The sequence below is a fragment of the Drosophila hydei genome, unplaced genomic scaffold (genome assembly GCF_003285905.1).
Source record: "Drosophila hydei strain 15085-1641.00,03,60 unplaced genomic scaffold, DhydRS2 tig00000001-arrow-pilon, whole genome shotgun sequence".
Taxonomy (NCBI): domain Eukaryota; kingdom Metazoa; phylum Arthropoda; class Insecta; order Diptera; family Drosophilidae; genus Drosophila; species Drosophila hydei.
Window position 1 is genome coordinate 15667159 of NW_022045643.1, and position 19770 is coordinate 15686928.

General features: G+C 29.5%; 1 protein-coding gene across 30 annotated transcripts in view; it reads right to left on the reverse strand.

Moving 5' to 3' along the window:
• Positions 1-3344: 3344 nt before the first annotated feature.
• LOC111593544 (glutamate-gated chloride channel) overlaps positions 3345-19770 on the reverse strand; it is a 38329-nt gene continuing 21903 nt past the window's right edge. For 5 of the 30 annotated variants that reach the window (XM_023306367.2, XM_023306369.2, XM_023306371.2 and 2 more), the window contains 8 exons: positions 18178-18315; positions 17625-17777; positions 16747-16899; positions 12666-12880; positions 10883-10933; positions 7630-8259; positions 3684-3794; positions 3345-3618 (listed from right to left, as the gene is read on the reverse strand). In XM_023306367.2, the coding sequence (XP_023162135.1) occupies positions 3472-3618; positions 3684-3794; positions 7630-8259; positions 10883-10933; positions 12666-12880; positions 16747-16899; positions 17625-17777; positions 18178-18315 (1598 nt within the window). In that variant the 3' untranslated portion in view covers positions 3345-3471. Of the gene's footprint in view, positions 3619-3683; positions 3795-4395; positions 4399-7629; positions 8345-10882; positions 10934-12665; positions 12881-16746; positions 16900-17624; positions 17778-18177; positions 18316-19770 lie in introns of those variants that run through there. The other 25 variants (XM_023306378.2, XM_023306377.2, XM_023306373.2 and 22 more) reach the window with 18 other exon arrangements.

The following is a 19770-nucleotide window of genomic DNA, read 5'->3' on the forward strand; positions in this document are numbered from 1 at the left end:
CACATTAAACCGCGTGCCAACTACTGTGCGGTTGTCATTGCAGCAGCAGGTGTTTTTAAAGATCTACGATGGTATTGAAGCGGGAATGTTCACTTTTTTAAAAACAGGGTCCGATGGCTGGTGGATAGGTTGTTGGCGATGTGCGTTAGGCTGTTGCATTTGCCAACACACTTGTTTTGTTGACGAAAAAAGTAGGAACCTGTTTTTGGCGCGCAGTTAATATAAGCTGTTTGCCCCTTGACATATGTCTTGCTTTTGGTTAGGGGTGGGTCCGTTAAGATATTGGTGGCAACAACGTATGTTCATTGACCTGAAAACTAATACTCTCTTTATACCCTAAACTCAGTGAAAAAGAGTAATCGGGGTATAATGGTTTTGTTAAAACGTAAAATGTATGCATATGTTCCAAAATTCTCCAAATGGTTAAAGTTGAAGCTCAGTTGCAAATATAGCCAATTTGTAAGAGAGTATGCATTTTATTGAACTGACAATATTCCAATAATCATTGAAATCCGTTAAGTAACACATAATATGTTAAAAAAAAAGTTTAGCCATAGCTATAGCACGTGGCAAGCTGCGCCATGTGAATCCATCTCAAATGGATGATTTTTTTTCTATTCAAAGAATCATAATTAGAGTTGAATTATGTACCTTTGCTTTAAAGAGTTGAAATGAAAGCGCAACAGATGATGTTTTAACTTTTGTGGTATTTAATCTATGCTTAAAAACAATATAAAATGATGGATTAACATACGACATACCACTACATAAAAATATATATTTAGAATTTCAAGTCTCTGGATTTTGTGGTTTACGAAGATCGCTATTTTCACGGACGGACGGACGAATTGAGTGCCGACTAAGATTCTAAATTCAAATTAATTTATTTGACTACGTACGTATTTTATAATAAATGAGATTATTAATTAAGACCCCATCAACTTTTCCGATTAGCTTTGCTGTTTGTTGTCCAATTCTGATAAGATATCCAGATAATCATGTAACAGTTTCCTGTCTATTAAAAAGATCTGTACAAAGCCAAACATCAATTCAAACTATTATTCAAATATTTGAAAAAAAAACTTAAAATGTATTTCCATATTAATGTTAGGTAATTATAAATTTAATTTTTAATACGGCATATACAAATATGTGTTGCATTCCTTTAAAATTGAAATTTAGAGCATAACGTGAAAAGTTTAAAGCTTTAAAATATCTTTGATTTAAGGGATATATATGTAAGTATTCATTCATTCATAAAATTATGGACCTCATAACCTTTTAAAATAATTGAGTTGAATTAGTATTTTTGCAAAGGATTTATTATTTAAATTGTTGTTAAGTTTATCACAAGGCTTTAAGGATTGAATTATTTAAGCTAAACATTTTAATATTTATATATATTGTTTTTCTTTTAATACTTTTTGTTTTTAGTATTTTTCGACTTTGGTCTTCTATATGCATATGTTGCGATGCGTTATTTGGGCTTTAAGATAAATTGTATCTAAAATACATGGGCGAGTTTTTGTAATTGAATTAACATAGCTTCTACTTTTTTTTTGATTTCGGTGTTTCAAATATATGTTTTTAAATTTATATTTCTCCTTTTTTAGTTTTGATATGTTTTTATTTAAAATTGAATCCAATTCCTTTCTTGTTATGTTATATTAATTAAGTGCAAATATAGGACAAATATGATATTATACAAATACATTATTAAAGTATTAAAGAATGAATAACATATGAAGAAAGACTTGCTTAATATACATGTTGCTTTGTTATTTTTACTTAATACAAAGAATTTAAATTGGCTTTAGTGATTTAGTTGAATGCAGCCGACTAAAACGAGCCCTGTACCTAACTTCGAAATTATGTAATGCAAATTTTTTACTTACTAAAATTACTCAAATAGTAAACTGTAACTAAGAAAAATTTTTTACGAAAAAAATTCTGAGATTAAATTTTTGTTTTGTATTTTCATTTTGAGCTCTCCGCAGTGGGCGAAATTAAATGGACAGATAATTCAGTGTTCGTCATACTTTTTTTGGTTATGTTTAAGTCAATCTAAAAAATGTAAACAAATATTTTGTATAGCTTGAACCGTTTTTACTCATATTGTTTTCAGTGTAGAGGGGTACAGAATACAACAACTAACTTTGTCAGCAACTGTTCACTGAAAAAACCGAAACATTTATTTCAAGGCGAACAAATAATATAAATTGTTTGTACAAAATATACATACATATATATACTAATAGTTTTATATATATATCCATAAGTAGTTATGAAGAAACCAAAAAGCCTAAAATTGTTTTTGACACTTTTAAATTGAAGGCGGTAAAATAATTATACTGAACAATGTTTTAGTTGTAAATATTCTTTTGCTTATAACATCCTCAATTTTGTGTCTACCTTTTTATAATGAAGCAATTTGGTTTTGGTAAATACGAATAGCGTGTTACAGGCTTTTTTTTTTGGTCAACTACGGTTAGATACTTATAGCAATAAAGCTGATTTTTATATTATTTTTTATGTTAAGGTCTTTTATTTTAGACGGCATTACATTTTGGTACATGTTTCAGCATAAGTTCTTAAAATAGTGGCTTATATAATTTCTATAAATAACAATATTTATGTATAATTTTCAACTTGCTCAGTATTGAAACTAAAGCAAGTGTTTTCCAGTTTTTAAATAAAGCAGTCGAAAACATCTGCGTACGACTTATACACTGTTCACAAAATAAAAAATTAGTTTTATGCATTGTCTTGCGGCTGAATATTTTAAGTGCCTATTGAAGCCACATGCTTAAAACTTTATATATTTAAAAGTATATATAATTCGGTGTTTTTTATGGTCACGCCTAGCATAAGAATCTTATATTCCACAATTTTATGACGGACTTAAAATCTTCTAATGGTATACAAAAAAAGAAAAGTTTCTAGATATTAATTTGATCGATATTATTTTGTGTCTTTGTTCATTTGAAAATTGTTTTCTAAAGTCTCACAATTAAAGACAGTGCACCTGCGAAGAGATTATGGATCAGTTGGTTGCACTCAACTACCCTGTCTTTTTTTGTCTTCCGTACAAATAATATTATTTGAATGCTAAACAATTCGTTTGTGTATTAAATTTAATACAAAAATGTATGTTTTATTTATATAGTGTCGTTTTTTTTTTCAAATCGACAATTTAAGTTGTTTATCACTTGTTAATTTTTGTTTTGTTTTATTTTTACTATTTTGAAGATTGAACTTAATGTATTTAAAAATATTTTAATAAATTAATTTGTGTTGCTTTCCTTGTTACATTTAAGTTAAATGATCTGAAGAACTACGAAATTTCTACTTACTTATGGGCGTGACAATTATTATATAGTAATTATATGCATTTACCACATTTGAAGATTACTTAATAATTCTTTTTGTTTAGTTAAGCGCTTGTTTATTGGTGTTTATTTTAACTTATTTTTATGAAAAACCCTTATAGTGTACAAAGAAAAATATCAGAAAAATGGCATAGGCTGTTGGAAATGTTATTCTAGCAATGACATCAATCGTTTTAGCCACGCGTATCGGATGCGGCGGCTCCTTTTTGCGCATCTGAACAAAACAGGTCTGAAAAGAAATAATAAATTACTTAGTTAACGTTTTTGAATAAAAATTAAGTATTATGTTCTTACTTCTGTGGCACACCCATTATTGGCCGAATGGGTACATGGGCTATTACTGCTGCCACACGTTGTGCATGCCACAATCTCATTTGGTGCTCCGACATCGCGTCGTTTTTCGCCCTGATACAAGGAATTGAAATACAAGAAAATAATGAATTTCATAAAGGTTGGTAGATAAAATTATTTTAATTTAATATATATATATATATATATATATATATATATATATATATTTCATAACATTAATTTTAGCTTCATTTGGATACAAATAATTGCGAAACACAGTTTAAGCTTGATATCTTTTATTTCATAAATAAACCACATTACAAGATTGATATGAACATCTGCCGAGGCACATATGTATTATTTTTATGTAAGAAAGAATACTATAGATTTATCTATAATGTATATGGGCCTACCATATTGGATGTGGTACATCGGAAATAAATGGGTCATCCTAGTTTTCGAGTTTTGGGACAGACTGTGGAACCCTCAAAGTTGTAGAATATACAGTTGCTATTACTATTAAATATGTAATAGTGAACGGAAATAAACAGAACAGTTTTTGAAATAAATATTGATCCTAAGGATCTGGGAAAGAAATATTTATTTCCACAGTCTAGGAATACAAACTTTGGGGTGTGCTCGAGTTTAAGTGTATAAATCTTTACTTGACTTTTTAAAAACTAAATATATGGCTTATATAATTCAGTATACTTACGGGCTGTTTTATTTTATTTTTATTGGGAGCAGCATTGGAGAAATTGAATTAGAGTATGGCATATTTATTGCTTTACATTTATTTATCGTATTATGGTTCATTATTATTATAAGCCCTTGCAGATGGGTGACTTATATGCACACATATGAAACACATTTCTACAGTATACCATATACATACACTTGATATATTATAAAATCAAAATGTGATTGATTAACTATAGTCTTTATTAATTCATCGCTTAGTTGAAAGTAGTGTATAAAATATTACATATATATATATATAATATTACATATATATATTTATATTAGGCATTCTCAGACAAAATTATGATATATACGAGGGTTGCCTTTTATACATTGTGCTTGATAATGAAATTATAGTATTATCCAATAATTTGTTCCTTTAGTTTTCAAAAACAACATTGTTGTGTCAGCCGATACATTAGAGCTCGGAATGTCTTGGTGAATGTTTCCTGGTTGTTTCTTATTCAATGATTCTTGCGGTTGGTTTATCTTAATTCTTCGAAAATATAATAGAATATATTCTGGGTCCACTTACGATCTTACGTTAGCAATTCACGCGCAGCATTGATTTTTTCTGACACAACAACAAACTTCACGAAATATATTCTGCAAGGATCGTTGGCTTCAACGCCATTAAAAATAAATTTAAAAATTACTCAAAAATGTAAAGCAATGCTGGAAAACAAAACTAAGCACACTTAGTGAAAATATTCACTATATAAATATCAACGCTCGTATTTATCTAAAAAATGGAGTTTTCTGAAATTGTGCTAATAAGAAAAATATATCACAGCTCTGCAAGGGTATTCAACCTTCGGTTCACCAAAGACAAATCTTTTTTGAATTATAAGCTATTAATATAGCTGCTATTACTATAGCTATTACTATAGTAAATTTAAATAATTTTAATAAATTACGGTTTTTCTACATGGCATGAGAATTTTACTGCTGGCTTATGAAGTTTATGAATAGAATTTTTATGAAATATGTTATTTAAAAATCATTAAACTTGAGGGTGGAAATTGCTATTGTACAAAATAGTTTTTGAAGCAATGAAAGTCAATATTAAAAACGTGCTAAAAACATTGGTTTTGCGAGTGCACAAAGCGAGGGTTGCGTATAGGGTCTTTATTTATACCCTCGGATCCATTAAAATAGTTAAAAAATATTCTTGTTCTAAGTTGCAACTTAATGTAATTGGCAAAAGGAGGAGTGACCGGTCCCTATATATATTTTTCTATACCTCAATTTTAACAAAAAAATTCAATAGAAAAAATTACTTGCGAATAAATAGTTAAGTACAAACACTATGGATAAAAAGGATGTTCATTTGTTTTCCAATTAAAAACCTCTGCATTACAGTTAAGTATATAACACGCAGGATTTCGATATTAGAAATTTAAAATTAAATTGAGAAAAAACATGTATTACTTCAGATAAGTATCTTATAATTTTTAAACGTCTTTCTGTCCTACACATCTGCGGTCCCTCTGTTTTACTAATGTTAGCAATAAATTGAACTTAATTTTTAGAATACATTTATACGGTTTGCATATCTTTTTTAACTAAAATAATACTGTCTAGTTATTTAGTTGATTAAAGCTACTTATTTAGATAAATCAAATAATAGTAATATATATATCTCGAAGTTATGAATAGATGCTGGTAAGCAAAAAATAGAAATTATTAGTTATACATTATAAATTTTTGTTTGTATATGCATATATAAGTGTATATTAAACGTTTCTCTTCTTTTGTGTCTTAAGAGCTAGGGCCTCCAAATTTTGTATTTACGTATATCTTATGCATTTTTGATTTTTGTGTTATTTTGGATATCTGCTCCCAATTTCCCCAAATTCTTAAAACTTAAGTTCAGTTGAAAATAGGGCCATTTTGTGAAGGCGTTTGTATCTCAACCAAGAAATAGGATGTGTAGATCATATGCTAAAAATTTCATTAAAATTCATTAAGTAAAACAGAAGTTATTAAACAAAACGTTTGACCAATTTGCAAAAGCACATTTTTCCTATACGTGTGCATTCTTTTCTATTCGAAGAATCGAAATTGCGATTGAACTGTGCTGAATTATTAGCTGCTTGTTGACTTAACTTCAAATTTGCAACTCTATTTGCAGGCGATGCAATGTCTGCGTTGGTAGAGGAGACGCTCGTAAGCGATTAGTCCCTGGGTTTGAGCCTAGCGGCGATGGGACATTTTTTATTGTTTTATTTTTTAATTATGAAGTGGCGGTGTTTGTGAGTTCGAAGCTTGGTGTCGTAATGTCGATTTTTATTTGTTTTTTTTTTTTTGTTTTTTTGAATACTCGATACAAACTACGGAAAATATTAAAAAACGCAGATAGGACTGAGATCGGGGTATTTCATAGTCGACTTGTTCAATTATAATCTCTATTGATGTATAAATTAAATATTATTATTATTATATTATTATGTTCCTATTACGTTCTTTTTGTTAAGTTATACCCTTTTTACCATAGAAAATGATTTAAGCCGAATTAAATACTTATTTGATTTACTAATTTTCCTGTGCATGCCTGTTTCATAGTTATGGGATGTTGTAGTAAATAGTCAGATATATAACTTGGGAAAATATAACGGGATCAATATATAATGATCAATATTAATTATTTCATCCTGAAGATCAATGCTTGTCTTTTCGCTTTTTATGATATCTATAGTTAACTTATCTGTTAGTGTAATATTCTTCCAAAAAATATTTGCGACAATATATAAATAATCAATTAGAAATAATTGTTTCATAGTCAAGTACTTTGAAGAATACTTCAAATTGATCGGTGAAATCGAGTTTTATTATTAATCCATTAGCTACTTTTCTCTTTTATGTTTTTTATATAATGCAGGGAATTCACCATAAATTATGATTTCACAAAATGAGTTTTTCGCTCTTCTGCTCAAGTGATTTTGATTGTTTGTTAGTAGAAGAAATTGATTTTCCTATGAAGTTTATTTTTATCAAATTTGTATTTTAATTTTTTTGAATTAAAGCATATTTTAATAACATTTGTATCAAATTTTTTTCTATCTGCATGTACATAAGTATAGAAAATATATATGTCGTATCCACGTTTTAAGGCCCAGTAGAAAGTTATGTAGAGACAATAATAAGGGAAGAAAAATTCTAAAAGACACTTTAGAATGTTTCGGCTTGGCAACCGGCAATTACTCACATTTTCTACTGTAGCTTCAGCTTCAGCTTTAGCTACCGCCGTTTTCATCCTGTTTATCATTTCTGATTCCATATCCGTCACGTATGTGCTGTTTGGTGAATTAGAGCGGGAAGATTTTTTGCGGGGTGGCTTCAATGGCAAATTTAATTGTCGTTTGTTATCAGATATTTCGAGAATTGGTAAAGGTTGCCCTTGCGGTTGTTCCTTTTCTTCTTCTACATCATTTTCGTCTATTCGTACAACCAATGCTGGTGTGCTTGTCGCAATAGAGCTGCGTAACAAGGGTTTTTCTTTCATATCTTCAAGCTTAATATTTGTTACAGTCAAATTCGTCCTGGTTTTATCCATTGCTGGTTCATCATAAATATGATCGGTATTCAACATAGCCAATGTCGATGATTTCGATGACGCGCTCTTTGTGGCTTGATGGCCGCTCTTATTTTTGATCGAACGTGCCCGCAAATTTTGAACTGCTGCACCAATGATTCCACCATGCGCTTCCTGCCACCGCATACCGCTTAGAAATTCAGTCTCCGGTTGCCCAATCTCGGTGCTCGCTGCGGACTTGGAGGTGGCTATGCTCATTGGAAGCGGGGTATTGGTCATCTCTGATGTGCCAACCGTACTTGCCTTTTCGTTAAAAGACGATAAAGCAGCGTAAAATTCTCTTTCGATTACTTCCTATATTTGTATATTTTGATGGGACAGTTGGGTGCTACAATTGATTTGCGAACATTGAGAGAGGAAATATTGATGTTGAGATTGAGATTGGAGAGAAAGTTGGAGAATGATTTTAGTTGGGAATTGTTTGCAGCATATACGATTTTTCAATTAGTTGCATTACTGAAACATTCAGGTTAGTTTTGATAGTTCTCAATGGCTGAGCCGATTTTAAAACAAGCTATTGTAAGTAGGAAAAGTGGAATTATGAATATATATATTTGTATTTGAGGAAACTCAATTGATATGATTTAGATCTATAATATCATATCTGTTAATTGCTCACAAATATAAAAAGTTGTCCGTTATGAGAAAAATTGTAAAACGAATGCTAATATAAGCGAACTACCTACAGAAATGTACGAAAACTTATTGAGACCCACTAATAGTTATTAAATTCGTAACAGATATACTGTTATTATATAGTAATTGGTATTCTGATTTGTTTGTTTTTTCGGACATATATCCCATAAAAAAAGGTGGGATAGGTAATTGACTGTGAAATTTGTTTTGTTAGCATAAGAAAGAAAAAGCAGTCGGTGAAAAATATACGCTAGGTTATACATATATACAAAAGCTATGTGTGCACTGAACTATTTAATATTTAACAAATATAAAAAATCAACTTTTATTAGTAATGTATTTGGCTACTTTTGAATCACATAAACAATGTAAGACGTACAATTTAAACAAAATACTGACTATTTCAGCGCATAAGGTATTTGAGGTAAAAGAAAATATTGTTGGTATTAAAAGTCTATATACTCTAAAATATTTATTTAACATTTCAAAAATGATTAATGTTAAGCATATTATTAGGTTTTGGCAGTTGGCATATCAGTAGCTTGTGGGTACATGGAAAACAACACAAATATTTGAGTACAAATATCCTACGTAAATAATCAATTTAATGTTGCAATAATTAATTTATTGCTCATTTTAAATATTTTACTTATTATTTTAAGTAGTACCGTAAGAAAAATGAAAATGTTTTGAAATGTGCACATTTTTTTGGACACTTTCTTTTAACATTTTTCCCAATTGTAAGTGATCTTAAAGTGTGTTTTTATTTTATTTTTATTTTTTTTTTACTCAATTATTACTTTGACTCTAGTTTTACCGTTTGCGAATTCTTACTGTTGTTGCTATTATTGTAATAATTATTTGTTAATATTTATGACCAGTTTGGTTGTTATTGATTTTGAACCACCGAGTGTCATTTTAAGAGTATCTTGATTGTTGGTTATGGAAAAAAATTACAAAATTAAAACAAAACTTAATGAAAACTTTAAAGAAATGATATGCCATAAAAAACTTAAAAATGCGGCTATTAAAGCATGCTCCTACGTAAAAATAATGTATTTTGATTATTGCCTTATAATTCAATTTTATTATTTCGCTTAAAATAAATAACCCGTACCATGTACATATGTATTTTATAAGCATTAAGAATTTGAAATAATCTAAAATAATAATTCTTGTATGCATTTAGTATAAAAGCAAAATTCACATGCCATTTGTTAGATTTGCTTTAACTTCATGAAATTTGAATTTCGTGTAATAGGTAGAAGTGCGATTAAAATTATGTATATATAAATTTTTTAATGTAAATGTAATTGTAATTGTAAATGTAAATGTAAATGTAAACGTTAATGTTAATGTTAATGTTAATGTTAATGTTAATGTTAATGTTAATGTTAATGTTAATGTTAATGTTAATGTTAATGTTAATGTTAATGTTAATGTTAATGTTAATGTTAATGTTAATGTTAATGTTAATGTTAATGTTAATGTTAATGTTAATGTTAATGTTAATGTTAATGTTAATGTTAATGTTAATGTTAATGTTAATGTTAATGTTAATGTTAATGTTAATGTTAATGTTAATGTTAATGTTAATGTTAATGTTAATGTTAATGTTAATGTTAATGTTAATGTTAATGTTAATGTTAATGTTAATGTTAATGTTAATGTTAATGTTAATGTTAATGTTAATGTTAATGTTAATGTTAATGTTAATGTTAATGTTAATGTTAATGTTAATGTTAATGTTAATGTTAATGTTAATGTTAATGTTAATGTTAATGTTAATGTTAATGTTAATGTTAATGTTAATGTTAATGTTAATGTTAATGTTAATGTTAATGTTAATGTTAATGTTAATGTTAATGTTAATGTTAATGTTAATGTTAATGTTAATGTTAATGTTAATGTTAATGTTAATGTTAATGTTAATGTTAATGTTAATGTTAATTTTAATGTTAATGTTAATTTTAATGTTAATGTTAATGTTAATGTTAATGTTAATTTTAATGTTAATGTTAATGTTAATTTTAATGTTAATGTTAATGTTAATTTTAATGTTAATGTTAATGTTAATGTTAATGTTAATGTTAATGTTAATATTAATGTTAATGTTAATGTTAATGTGAATGTGAATGTGAATGTTGATTTGTCAATGTTGATTTGTCAATGTTGATTTGTTTAAAGTATCTGCGTTTCAAATATGATTGATTGGTGGTTAATAGCTTACCAAAGGACTTGCAAGAATAACTCCGATCCTGCTTAGTACTGCTGGAAGTCGCTGCAAAAATGTACACAAAATAATGTTCATACTCAAAACACACTTTAAGTTTATTTGTTGTTGTTGATTTTAGTTTAGATTGCGCTCATTCTGCTACATTATATGCACAGCTCAATTGCTGTTATGTACGATTTTACATAGCACATAAATTGGGAACAATGTTTAATATGTATTTGGACGAAAAGTTTCTTAAAATATTTTCAATATATAATTAAATGAAATGTAATTAAAATCATTAAAATTATTTTACTTAAAAACTTTAAAAATTCTATAAATTTAATTTGAGACAAATATTTGTTTGACATTAATACAGTATATTTTCACGAATAAAGGCTGAGTATCAAATGAATGATCAACATTTTTTAAACATAGTTCAGAAAATATATAAGTTTTAAACAAAAATGGGAAAAAACAACAGTATTAATGTTATTCAAACATGCTAAATGAGATGTGTATCTTTGTACTTATATAAGCATTCATACATTTCTGTATACGCTGATTAACACAATATGACTTTTTTATTTTTAGTATGAATATTTGTTTTTATTTTGTACACAAATCAATTAAAAGATGATCATGCAACATTTGTGTCTTCTTATTTTAGCTTTAATTACAAAATAAGGAACTAATTAAAATGTAATACCTTTATTAATAATCTAATTTAATTAAATATACCTCTTTCTAATTAAATATATATATATATATATATATTTATTTTTGTATAATGTTAAAGCGTTTTAGACACACCAGCTCAATTTGTAACATACAACAATTATCAAAAGGAAAAACTTTTTTATGGATGATTTATTTAAAATCTGTGTTACATTCGTGTGAGTTTCAAACACAGGAGTGATTACTGCAGCGGTTAGAGTGTAGTTGCATGGAAGTGTAATGTAACAATTAGTGAGGATGAGTTATGATGAATGGATTAGCGTTGATGCGCTCTTATGAGTGGCATTCTGTTTGGTGTGTAAATAAATGCACAGGACTTAGTTTAGAGGAGTGTGAGGTTAACCCACATCTTTTAAGAAGCAAGAATAAACAATAAGCACAAAAATAAATTATAAATGTTTTTGAAACCTAACGATTTTTGATTTTTTTGTTCAGGACTCAGAAGTTGTATTCAAAGTGCAAATTGATTACTGTAGCATAAATACAAGGTGAGTTTTTAAGCGAGTATTTATATGTGATATGTAAAAAATTACCATATAGAGATGAAAGTAATAATTGGGCTAGTTTATTTTAGAGTTAAGAGTTATGTAGAAATAGAAGATGATAGTAAAAATATACACATATCATTTGGCTTTAAGCATAGAAGGAAAAAACTTAATGAATTCGTTTGATTTTTGTTGTATAACTTTAGTCGAATAGTGCTTAGATGGTTTTGGAATCCTTTTAAAGGATAGTAAATTTTGTTTTTTTTTTTTAATTGAAGATTCGTTGTTGAAAATTTATTATTATGAATTAAGTATCTAGGTTTTTCTTATCAAATCAACTCATTCATAATGGATTTAATATTTCGAAAAATTTAAATAGTAAGTACACAAATCCTCAAGAGTATGTTATATTCAACGAAATTTAAATTGCATTTTATTCGAAATGAGTCTGTGTGCATGGTATGCTTCGATAAGGTAAAATAGATAATTATTGACATGAAATGCATAATAAATGATCCACTATCCTTCTTTTACCAATCGACGTTTTATTTAGGACAGTTTGAATAATAATTTACCTGTGTTACGGGGTTTTCTCCGGGGCGATAGACGACATTGTGCAGCGGTCGCTTGCGTCCCACATAATTGACACAAACAAATTCCAGTAAAGAGGCGTAAATGAAGCACATGCAAACGCCGTCCCACACGTTCATTGCTGTTAAATTGGAGACTACGGGTAAGGTGCTGCGGAAACCATTCGAGGTAGTGAAGAAATTCAACATTGTTGTCACGCCTAGATTATGTTGTTACAAGTAGTTGGGTATCCCAAATCGAATAAAATGAGAAGAAGAAGAAAGAATCTTGCATTACGTTTTTAAAACTCATTTACCATCCATCATGTTGCATATTTTTATATGCTACCTAATGGAGTAAATATGTACTTTTGGGGCTCTTTTGTTGCAGTTGGGAATTTGTGTTTTTTATTTGATTATTGCAACTTATTTTATAAATAGTTTTGATATAAAAATATATGAGCGAAAGTTCAAATTTAATTGCAGGGGCACATTGCGGATGTACAATGCGTGTTAAATTGTAAATAGCCACTATGTACGAGAATATCGAATATCTTTATTATATTTTTATTTAATAAAATTAAAAGAAATTATACATTCTCTTGCAAAAACTTTTAGCGATCAACCAGCAATATTACATCATATTAATGATGTAACAATTTATTCGCTTATCTACTTCGAACCAGTAACACAAAAAATAGACTTAAGTACTCATTTCCTAACAACTTTTGGAGTGTTCCTAGTTAAAAGTGTCCGTGATGACGATAGACACTTACCTTATTTACAGATCCGTGAGGCCGTAATTGTTTCTTTTACTTACTTATATGTATAAACTATATACACGTATATGCATAAAGTGTGTTATACGTTGTCTATACTATTGTCTTTTTTTTTGTCTTTTACTTTTATTGTTAAAGAAAAAACTAGGTTTGTACCGTAAACATATTGAATTATATACATGTTGCGGCTGATCTTCCCTTATAATATAAATATACTTTATCTTCGTACCAACCGTCCGCTGTCTTATCAATTTGATCTGCAATTGTACTTGTGTTAATCTTTAAACACTCGAACTTTAACAAAGTGAAGACCTATGCGTAAAATGTTAAGCTATCCATCATAAATAAATAAGCCTTAATTCCAGCTGATATGGAAACCCTTGTTGAAGCTATCATTTTTAAATCGTGAAAGACATTATTCGCCATTCAGCATACGGTTAACTTTACAATTATAGTGTTTTTTGGCAAGGTCTTAGCTTTCGAATACATTGTCATTATGTTAAAGCATACCCTGTAGTGTACTTTTAATGAATACAGAGATTTAGCATATTTTGGATTTTCGATGTCTCATAGTCGAGCAAATACTAAAGAGGAGGTTCAAAGTTTGAAGTAAGTAATGGAAACATAATAGGAGGGCCTAGACTCAATTTTTGAAGACCATATCGTAAACTCAATATTTTTTAGTACGTCCCGATGCTACTTGAAAATTAAGATACATATTTTCAGTATGAAAATTAAGACGTCCTATTGAAAAAGGGAACAAAAGGGATCACTTGATGATTGGTGTTGAACACAAGGGAGATTTGACTTATTTAGAGTAGCACGGCAAAACAGAAAGCAAAAGCATCCATTTTCTCCTCCTGTACAACGGAAGTAAAATCAAAACTATTATCTCGGCAAGCTGTAAATATTAATAAGCTCGTATATATAATGAAAATAACATATCAGATGTACTGTCAATTTTCAGCTCGACTTTAACGATCGAGCTAAATACATGTGCCATTTTAATGTAGGCAGTCGCCTGTTTTTAACTGATATTGATGACATTTTGTAGGTCTAATAAAAACGACAATTACAAATCTAACAAAATTGGCTAATTTATGTTGGTTTTTAAATGCATACATCTCCAGACATCTGTTCCTTGAACGCTCAAATATAATAAAAATATTTATTTATATATATGACTAAGAGGTCCTATTTCAGAGTTTCACATGACCATGCTACATTTTAACATTTTCATTATTATTTGTGGGAAAAGTATGAGGGTACGGATGCGCACACAGACACTCTCAATCCCTTGCACATATTTGAGCATTGTTAAGCGGAACTTTTGCTGCCCGTTTGAATTACAAAAGCTTACAATTTGAAGTCACTCGTACTGCACGAACATATTTGCATATATGTATAACTGTCGGATGTCTCGCAAATCAGTAGTTTGAAGTGTAGAATGACTGTTAAATAAGCTCATAATGGAAATAGAGAATGAATTGTTGATCATTGCTTAAAGAGCAATCTGAAAGGAATTGAATTTCTGATTGGATGTATGATAAAAAAAAAACTGTAGTGTCTACACTATATCAAAATAGGATAAAAGGGTTCGAGTTGTCAATGAAGGGGCGTTGTTGGCACGGAAGGTTCAGTGTGCAGGGCCTGACCCCTCCATTCGAATGATCGGAGTACAATCAAAATCAAAATTGATTTGTCTAGGCATATTATCACTCGCTTCAAAGTCACTAAAGGGCTGACTTAAAATATGTTTTATTTTTAAAAGCTGAGATTTGACAGAATAATATATTTTGGAAATACTCATTTGTTTTTCCAAGCAATTAGGACAAAATCAACATATTTCTCCACTTACATTACATTATGTTATAACTAACAAAAACTCGATTGTTAACAGTAAATTGTCATATTAGCAACTAGGATAATGCAATAACGACAAAAATAGCGAATTTCTGTTCATACGAAAATCATACAACGACCAAGAGATATAACAAGCACTCAACGAAAGAATGTCTTGCAAAAGTTGGAAATAGCTTTAAAATACCAAAACAACTCGTATTTCATAATCCAATAACATGTTTGACAAAAAAAATAAATAAGTAACAAGTAATTGGGGGTGCCCGAATAAGTTGATATCTTAAGTGCCGTCCGATCAGCGTTTTTCAATATTTTGCATAGTTTGTATCTACAAAGAAAAACTGATATTAGGATGCGTATGGTAGACGTTGGGTCATCAATCAACGTTAACACGCACCGATTGATTTTTTTAAGCAAAATTTGGTTTGCTCATGCTATAAAGTGTTTCTTGCCCTTACCACTGTTTAATAATATAATATATATCTTATAATATCTTTACATACATACATATAGACGAGACTGTGCATCTATATGTGGATTCAAGCTATGGAGTTTATTAAAATCGCAGATTGTTTGGGGCATGTATGTATATATCGATGTTAGAGTACAACGGTTAAAATTTTTCAATGCTCTCAAGCAGCCTTTTTGACGTCATTAGTAGATGGCCGTCTATACCATGTTCATGCTTAAATATTTTTCAGCGGACGAAGACGTCACTACTTCGACTCCTTCGCCTGCAAATATGATCGATCATTTGAAACAAATATATGTATAACAGAAGTCTGATCCGACTTATCTTTTAAATTTAAATTTGTATCACAAGTAAGCCGGATAATAAATAAATTTTAAATTACAAATCTGTTTGATTTTGGTTACTATAGAAACGATCAACAGATTGTTATGATTTTTTATTGCAATTTCAGTTTCTTTCAAATAAATTTTTTATTTTAACTTACTAAATAATTTATCTTTTCCTTGAGGACATTTAAGAGGACTTATAAGCAATAATATTGAATTGAAAGGGTAAGCGCACATTGTAAAGTTTAATGCCTGACTTTTAGTGTAGCTAGTGCAATAATTTGTTAATATGTATAATCGATAAATAAAAAGACCAAGTAGTGCAGATAGGATATACATATACTAGATAACAGACCAAACTTTTAACTTAATCGAAAATCTAAGCGTCGAGCTTCAAACTATTATAATCAATACTTTGAATAGATTGCAAGCTTTTTGATATACTCTTGGGTAAGGGATAACTTCAATATTTATTAATATTTGCTGGAATTTCACTAGCAAAAGAACGTCTAAAATGTTGTAAAATTAGTAATTGGAAGTACATGATATATAATTATTTTCATATGAATTTCTGATATATTATTGATTTGGCTTAATTTTTAATGGATTTGTGTTTTTTGCAGTAAAAATTTGGTATTTGGTTTACGTACCGATCATAACCCGTGCTGGTACTGCATTCCACTCTAGCCAAAATGTGATAAACGACGAGGTGACCAATATAATGCCAGGTATGAAAACGGTTGTAAAATAATATGCACGATCACGGGTAAATGTCATTTCGACCTGTAGGCAACTGTAATTTCCTTAAAGTACAATGCCAAAATCATTGAATTTGGACCACACATTATAAATAATACACAATTGTAAGCATCTGTTAACTCAGATCAATCATAGACGAAACAGAGACACAGACAGTAATATATACAGATTTATACAGATGTTACCTCTCCTATCAAAGGTCTAAATATTTTCATTCTAAGTAGTACTTCCATTATAAAAAAAAAACATACCAATAAATAAAAATAAAAAAGTGTGTGATTCAGGTTTCTGATGGATTCAGTTCTGGTCGGTTTTGTATAAGAACGGTTGCTAGAATAGGCATATTTATATATATGTATATATATATAAATTCAGAAACCATGCATCAAACCCATAAAGCAATATATTCTTAAGGGGAAGTGTCGCATACTTTTTTTGGCAGTGTTAACGCTTGAAGTAAATGTCTCTAAATTCAATTTGTTTTTTTTTTTTGCTGATATAAAAATGTGTTTTCAAATGCAAACTACTTCAAACAGCGAAAGTTAAATTACAAATTGTAGCTTAATCAAATTAAGATATGATTATAAATTGCGGCAGTAAAATTTTTGTAAGTCTATCGCTACAAAGGCGAAATAAATTAATTTTAAAAGGATTAAAATTGGTTTACTTTTTTGGTGAAAATAGCAAGGATAAATTTATGTATTGTATATAGTTGATATTTTAAATGATATTTGTTTTATACTGGTATTTTTTATATGGTTTTCGTTACCTATCATTGATCTAGCAGGCACTGCATTCCATTCTAGCCAGAATGTTATAAAAGATGACGTCACCAATATAATGCCAGGTATAAAAACGGTGGTAAAATAGAACGCACGATCTCTCGTAAAGATTAAATCGACCCTAAGGCAGCTGTAGTTCCCTATTCGATTTTAGATAATATTTATATTTGTTTTTTTTATGATTTTTTAGTAGTAAGAGGTAGCCAAGTGTTGTTATTATAACAATTATTTTTTTGTTAGGAGTAGACAAAGATAAGACCATTAGATATGCAAAACAATGTATTTATTGATAATACAAATTTATAATTTCTAAACAAATATTGCAATAATTAAGCTTCGAACTGCATTCTAAATTTAAAAGGATCTAAAAAACTAAAGTTATTTCTTCAAATTGTAATTTTAGCTCAAAAAAAAAACAGTTAAAGAATAGGCTAATATGATAAACCTTGATTCTAATTAAAATTGCTGCTAAAAATGAACACATAAAATCATACAGATAACAAACATACAGGATTAAGGCTTGCTCATGGGTAAACTTACCTCTCCAACTATTTTGATCACAGGCTGTTGTTTGATTTTTAATCAAATATGCATTTAATGTTGTCAATGAGGGGCTTTTTCGTAATGTGTCCTCATCATTTTTCCAAACATATTTAATTTGTGCTTCTTCATAAGAAACTGGCAGCCAGACACAAGGACAATGAAAATATAGGGGGAGAATTAGATAAGTAGTAATTGAAAAATTACGTCTAAACTAATGTTATTGAGAATCATTAATAATAATAACTTAGTTTATTTTTAGTGGCTAACTTAATCGTTAATGCTAATATAATGATTCGAAATGCATAGTAAAGTTAGTGAAGGGAAAAGTAAATTCATTATTCAGTTCGACAAAATTACTTTTAGGTATTCTAATATTCTCTTGGTTCTCAATAATGTTGTGCTTTAAAGCGGACCAATTGGAATATTTTGACAGAGCACATCTACATAGTGAAGTAACTCTAATCTTTGAACAGGGTAAATGCAGTTGAAAAGCCTTATCCATTCAAGAATCATAGGCCTGAAGACTGGTTAGTAGTTCTACTCTCGCGTCCCAGTGTAGCTTGTCTCTTCACATGCATTGTAATATTGCTCTGAACAAAAGTTTTTCTTTCGAGGTGTTAGTTCGCAAAGTGTATCAAAACAATTATTAATTTTAAGTATTTTCGAAGAAGAAGATTGGATCGCGAACTTCAATTGAATTTCCACCTGTGATCACGTCGTCCACGTAAAAATCTCCCAAGATAGTTTTATGCCCCAATGGATATGACGATGATTCATCCATAACTAATGACATCATCAGAGGAATCTTGCCATAAAATGAACTGAAGCATGGAATCAGGCGTTCCGATTCTTGCAAATCAATAGATGTCACCTGTAAGTGCAATGGAAAGTGTGGGAAAACAAGAGTAGCCTTGTCATAATCACCAGAAGAGGTGACTACATAACCGTTGAGCTGTTAACCATTGGTTTTACGAATTCGAAGTTGATTTTTTAATCTAAGATTACGTGGCACGAGAAAAACGTTACAGCTCGGGTTTTGGTCAGTATTATAACAGTAGCTATAAGCACATTATCAGACGGACTGAATGATGTATAGTTTGAAACCATTGTAGTGGTATACATTGGTTTTGCTTTTAGACCTTCATGTGACACAATATATGCCAATATGTCTATTGATAACGGACTGTAATGCAATAGATTGTGAGGCTTCGACTGGTACACTGTTCGCCAGCTTCCATCTGGAGTTGAAGGTGTTTAAATCAGCATCATTTAATAGGGGACGCAGATGCTGGAGCTTCGCGTTGGAGTTCAAATCCATGTCCTTATCAATAACTGTTCTGGTCATTGATTAGAAGTGTTCTCACTTAGTTATGTTTCTACTGAATTTCGGCAACTCCAGGTGCGACAAACTTGAACGATTAGCCATAACGAGCCTTGGATAACCATTAAGTGGTTGGTCAATTGCCGAGTTCGCGCTTGTCTGGACTCTATTAAAATTTGATTGTAGTTTGCTCAGGTCGCATGCATCCATCTGTTGTAGCCTATCAATTTCCACTTCAGTACAATTACACTGAGGTTATTTCAACTGAT